Here is a 4849-nt window from a genome sequence, read left to right as displayed (position 1 = left end):
ATATCAAAATAACTTCATAATTTAATATTACTGATTTAAAAAATATTAAAATTATCAATAAAAAAAGTTTAATAATCAAAATACTTAATTACCTTTCAATCGTCTATAGTCAGAATCAGAAAAATGCTGGGTTTTAATAAAACAGATTTTCAGTAGTATTTTCACCAGAAAGCCCATGTAAGTATTAAAAAAAATAGCCTATATATTTAATGTATGTTTTTGGATAAAGATTACAAATGCACAGAAAACTATAATAATGAATTTTTAGCTGGGTTTACTATTTAAATATATCTAAAAATGCTTTGCTTAATATTTTCTTCTCTCCTCTGTATAATACACTGAAGCGCACGTACAGGTTATCTTATCAACATTTCATATGCAACAGTGCCCCCTAGTGTTACTACCCGAATGTACAATAAGCAACACCAAAATACCGACTATTCTAATTTGTCTAAAACATGTTTAATTTTATTTAAAATGTAAATTAAAAATAATATATAATTTTAAATAGTTATACAACTTGTTGCTGAGCTCCAGATTTTAAAAATATGACGACATTTTCAGCGGAATTTGAGTTGCGAATCTGCGACAGCGAAATGAAAAACGGCTCGCTCTGAATCAGGCAGGAACCCACGTGTCCCTCTCACAGGGAAGCACTAGAAACCAGAGGCAGCAAGGAGGCTTTAGATATCTCTGTGTGTGTGCTTAATAAGTCTTATATTAATCTGTTTTAACTTATTTTTGCGTGTATACGGTCGGGGTCATTTCACAAATATGTCCTCGTTCCGAAAGGCACTGAAATCTCGACAGAGAAACCACCATGAAAGATCTCAGGTGAGCGTTGCAATGTTGTTGGCTAGCTCGTTAGCCTATTAGCCAAGGCAAAACAACATACTTCTCGTGTGTTCGGTTGTTTTTCTGACACACACACACTTACAGTAATAGATACTAATGTTGGATCTGTCCTGTCTGTTTGTGTGTGCGTGTGTAGCCCGGCTTCAGGAAACAACTGGGATTGCTGGAGAAGAAGAAGGACTACAAACTCCGTGCAGAGTAAGGAAAAGAGCAAGTTTTTTGCCACACTTTATAGTTGTGTTTACCTTTTGAAGATAGGATGTTTAAGTTTGCCTTGTCTGCTGGTATAGTGACTATCATAAGAAACAGAACACACTCGCTGCTCTGCGAAAGAAAGCTCTGGAGAAGAACCCGGATGAATTTTACTTCAAGATGATCAGCTCTGCACTGCAGGTATTAAAGCAACAAGAAGCACCTCCTTGCTTCATAGATTTGGTCATATATGAGTTTTGCCTCAGCGTTTTTTTTTTGTTTTTTTTTATCTTGTGGTGTGTTGACAGGATGGAGTTCACGTAATTAAAAAACCAAAAGAGCAGGAGGAGGTGACCGAGGAACAGAAGAAAATGATGAGGACGCAGGATATCAACTACGTGGAGATGAAAAGGGTTGCAGAAGTTAAGGTAACCTTTAATTTCCATGTAATAAGTCATGCAGAAGAAACAAAATACCACCACTGTGGCAAAACTGACTTGTTAATAGGCTCACTTTTCACTTAAAGTAGGCTCAGTGGCCACAGCTTATCTCATTGCCTTATAACCAAATTTGCATTTTTCTGTTCTGTTCAATTAGTGTGATGTTGTTGGGTTTTGTTTTTGTTGTTGTTGTTTTGGGTTTTTTGGAAATGCTTGTTGACCAGTTATGAGATTCATTACTACAAATCATCTTACTGGATTACACCAGGCATCTGACTGATAGATAATTAGTTGGTTGGTGACATCATAACATCTTTGAACCAGTAACTACTGTGGTAAAGTAATGTGCAAAAGTCTTGACTCACCCTTCATTTCTTTATATACTGCTTCAAACGAGCCAGTCTTTCTTGTAATTATTTAAAATAGTATTTAATACTGATCTGCGAATCATCCAAGCATTAAAAATGCTCCTCAACAATTAACTACTTGTCTGTCTACACATAGAAGACAATTTGGCAAAGTGCTATTAGCTGAAAACCAAAGGGAGGACAACAGAAGTGGCGGGGCTTAAAAAGTATCTGCAGCAGATGAACAATAACTAAAAAAAGTCATGTGCTTAAAAAATAGGAATAAATATGGCCTGACACAAGCCATTCTTAAGCAACGGGAACAGGCTGAGGTATCCCAAATTAAATAACAACTCAGCTGACAATCAGTGGCAAACACGTCTTATGGAGTGGTGAATCCAAATTGAAATTTTTGCTTCAAATTGTCATAAATATGTACGGCGCAGGTCAAGAGAGAAGTACGACAGTGAGTGTCTACGGCCATCTGGAGAACACTGAGCCTCTGTCATGGTGTGAGGCAGCATTTCAGCCAGTCGTGTTGAAGATCTTGTTAAAACTGATAAAATTACGAACCCAAAAAGTACAGCGAGATTTTGAGTCTCCACGTAACCCCTTCTGGAAAGCTTCTGATTGGCAGCGGCTTCATTCTTTGGCATGATCATGACCCCAAACACACTGCTGATGCAGGACCAGTAACAAGTGAATTTGGCATGTATGAAGCTTTCTTAATGAGAGATGTTAAGAGTTTGTTTTAGACATCAGAAATGCACCTGTGAAGATCTGAAAATTAAGTCAATACACACGAATAGCAAAGGTGAAGAATGGTATGGATATACATTATACCCCTTAAATGTTAAAAGCAATGCTACTGCAGTGTAATTTTTAAATACTCACGATACCATTTTGGAAGTGGTTACTTTGCAGGGCAGTGTACCCAGGCTATATATTATCCTTGCACTAATATTTTTAAAATGCATATTGTGCATGACTCTTTCCAACAGCATGAGTTCGCAATTTGGAAACATAAAGAAAACCTAAAACAACAAAGAAATAACTTCTCAACATACAAATCATTGCATCACATCACAATTAAACGTTAAACCAAATGGTAAAAGTTGTTCCCCTCTGAAAACTGTTCAGTTTCCAAAGGTTCCACAGAGTAGGCCTAGTACTGGAATATAAAGGGGGATGAAGGGTTTCTGTTCCTGAAAAGGCAAATTTCCAGTAGCCATCTGCAGTAACGAATGAGAGGGCTCTGTGGTGGTACATGTGCCTAGTAGTTTAAGGGCAGTGGCAGCAGCATGAGCATAGATATTATCACCATCATTTATATCTGTGGTGGTGCCTCGGTCAATCTTTCTGGGTATATGATGTACTTCCAGAAAATTGAGAGGCTGAAAGGAGAGCTCCATCTTCTGGATGCAGAGAGCAAACCAAAAAACAAGCACACATTTTTTGTGGACTCCAAAAAAGAAGGTAAATATAAGCGTTTGGTAGATTTAATAAATTTAGTGAGTGCTTGGAAATGTGTAAGTGCTGTGCACACAAACTATCCTTTTCCTCTTGTGCTTTCAGTCTTGAGATTGCCTGAGAAGTTGTTTTTATTCTCCCTCAGTGCAGTCATTTAACCTGGCGGACCACCTCAACACAGCTCCAGAGCTGGTGGACAGAGTGTACAACAGACCAAGTCTGGGAACACTGGAAACCAAGAGAATACAGGGAGCTGTAGACCCACGTGCTCTGGGGGTTTGTGGAGATGATATTTATTCATTTTTTGAATATTTCTTTAAAATTTAGCTCCTCGGAATTGTTCATTGGTAATAAAGTTTAAGATTCGGCATTTCATTCCACTGATGGGTCTATGTGATTTGTACCTGTAGAAACTGGCAAAGCAAAGGAAACATCAATACAAGATACTTTCCCAGCGAATTGACAGAGAAAAGAAAATGTTTGTCATCAGCCAGAAAATTCAGACCCGTAAGGACCTGCAGGTGAGGAGGACATGGTTCTTGAAAGTTTTGGTGCTGGTGTGCTATGACTGTCTTCATTTCAGTTTTTTTTTTTTTTTATGTTTTGCCTTTGTACAGGATAAGTTCAAGAAAGTGAAGGTAAAGAAGGAGACCACCAGTTCTGCAGCAATTTACAAGTTTGAAGCTAAGAGGAAACGTTGACAAGAGGAGGGAAAGAAAATCACTGTCGGGAGGTGATACTTGAAAATAATGAACTTCTCGAATCCTATGGGTCTGCACAGCAGAGGCAAAGGATAAAAATTCAGTTTTGTATATATTTATCAACTATGCTTAATTTGTTTCAAATAAATATCAAAAGAACTTGTAATTGGATTTAATTTCTTGATTTGGAGACAACTTATATTTTAAGGATTTCTTTGCTTGTGAAGAAGTGGAGAGCTCTCAGGCTCTATGACTCGAGGGGGTGCTGTATGATCTGGTTAGCTAAGAAATATATATATATATATATATATTTTTTTTTTACCACTAGGGGGCATTAGTGTTCTTCATGAGTGTTCCAATCTAAGGCAACTAGAAGAGAGCCATAAGTGCATTTGTTCCCAGAAGTTATTATAGTGGTTCTTAAACTTGTTTTTAGCATACTCTTTTTAAGAGGATGAAGAAGACTTGCATCCCACACCTCACTCTTTTCTAGGTAGTAGTAAAAGTAGTGTTATTAGTAGTAATAATATTAAGATCCAAGCTGAACTGTAGTTAAATAAATGCCATATTTTGTAGAAGTTGGCTCTGCACTGTATTCCAGGCCATCCTTGCCCCACAGTTTGAGTTACAAGTACGACCTACAATTTCCTTTTTGTGTCAGATTGAGGTTATAACATTTCTCACTCATGTGTTGTTGCTCTCTAATTCAGTAACTGTCCCATTTACACAACAACATCAAGAAATACATTCTCTTTATCCAGGTTTGAGGACAACTTTGGAAGTTCTCCATATTACACACGTAATGCTTTGTTGAACGTTGAGATACCCACGATGTGTTAATGTG

General features: G+C 37.3%; 1 protein-coding gene across 1 annotated transcript; it reads left to right on the top strand.

Annotated features, from left to right (window-relative positions):
- Nucleotides 1-627: 627 nt before the first annotated feature.
- utp11 (UTP11 small subunit processome component) lies at nucleotides 628-4171 on the top strand. The gene is made up of 8 exons (XM_085291435.1): nucleotides 628-834; nucleotides 992-1053; nucleotides 1146-1248; nucleotides 1356-1475; nucleotides 3217-3310; nucleotides 3450-3580; nucleotides 3715-3825; nucleotides 3922-4171. Exons 1-8 carry the CDS (start codon nucleotides 775-777, stop codon nucleotides 4003-4005), a joined length of 765 nt encoding a protein of 254 aa, XP_085147561.1. The 5' UTR covers nucleotides 628-774; the 3' UTR covers nucleotides 4006-4171.
- Nucleotides 4172-4849: the final 678 nt, after the last annotated feature.

The sequence above is a fragment of the Mchenga conophoros genome, linkage group LG11 (genome assembly GCF_057382185.1).
Source record: "Mchenga conophoros isolate Kocher_MC1m ecotype Shallow Benthic linkage group LG11, M_conophoros_male_GT1.1, whole genome shotgun sequence".
NCBI lineage: Eukaryota > Metazoa > Chordata > Actinopteri > Cichliformes > Cichlidae > Mchenga > Mchenga conophoros.
The sequence above is the reverse complement of the archived record's forward strand: the minus strand, read 5'-3'. Positions and strand labels throughout refer to the sequence as shown.

Excerpts from the sequence above, each read along its gene's own strand:
- utp11 (XM_085291435.1), top strand. The coding sequence starts at position 775 with ATGTCCTCGTTCCGAAAGGCACTGAAATCTCGACAGAGAAACCACCAT. Across the intron at positions 1,054-1,145 it reads GACTACAAACTCCGTGCAGA|TGACTATCATAAGAAACAGA; the intron begins GTAAGGAAAAGA and ends CTGCTGGTATAG. Across the intron at positions 3,826-3,921 it reads AGACCCGTAAGGACCTGCAG|GATAAGTTCAAGAAAGTGAA; the intron begins GTGAGGAGGACA and ends GCCTTTGTACAG.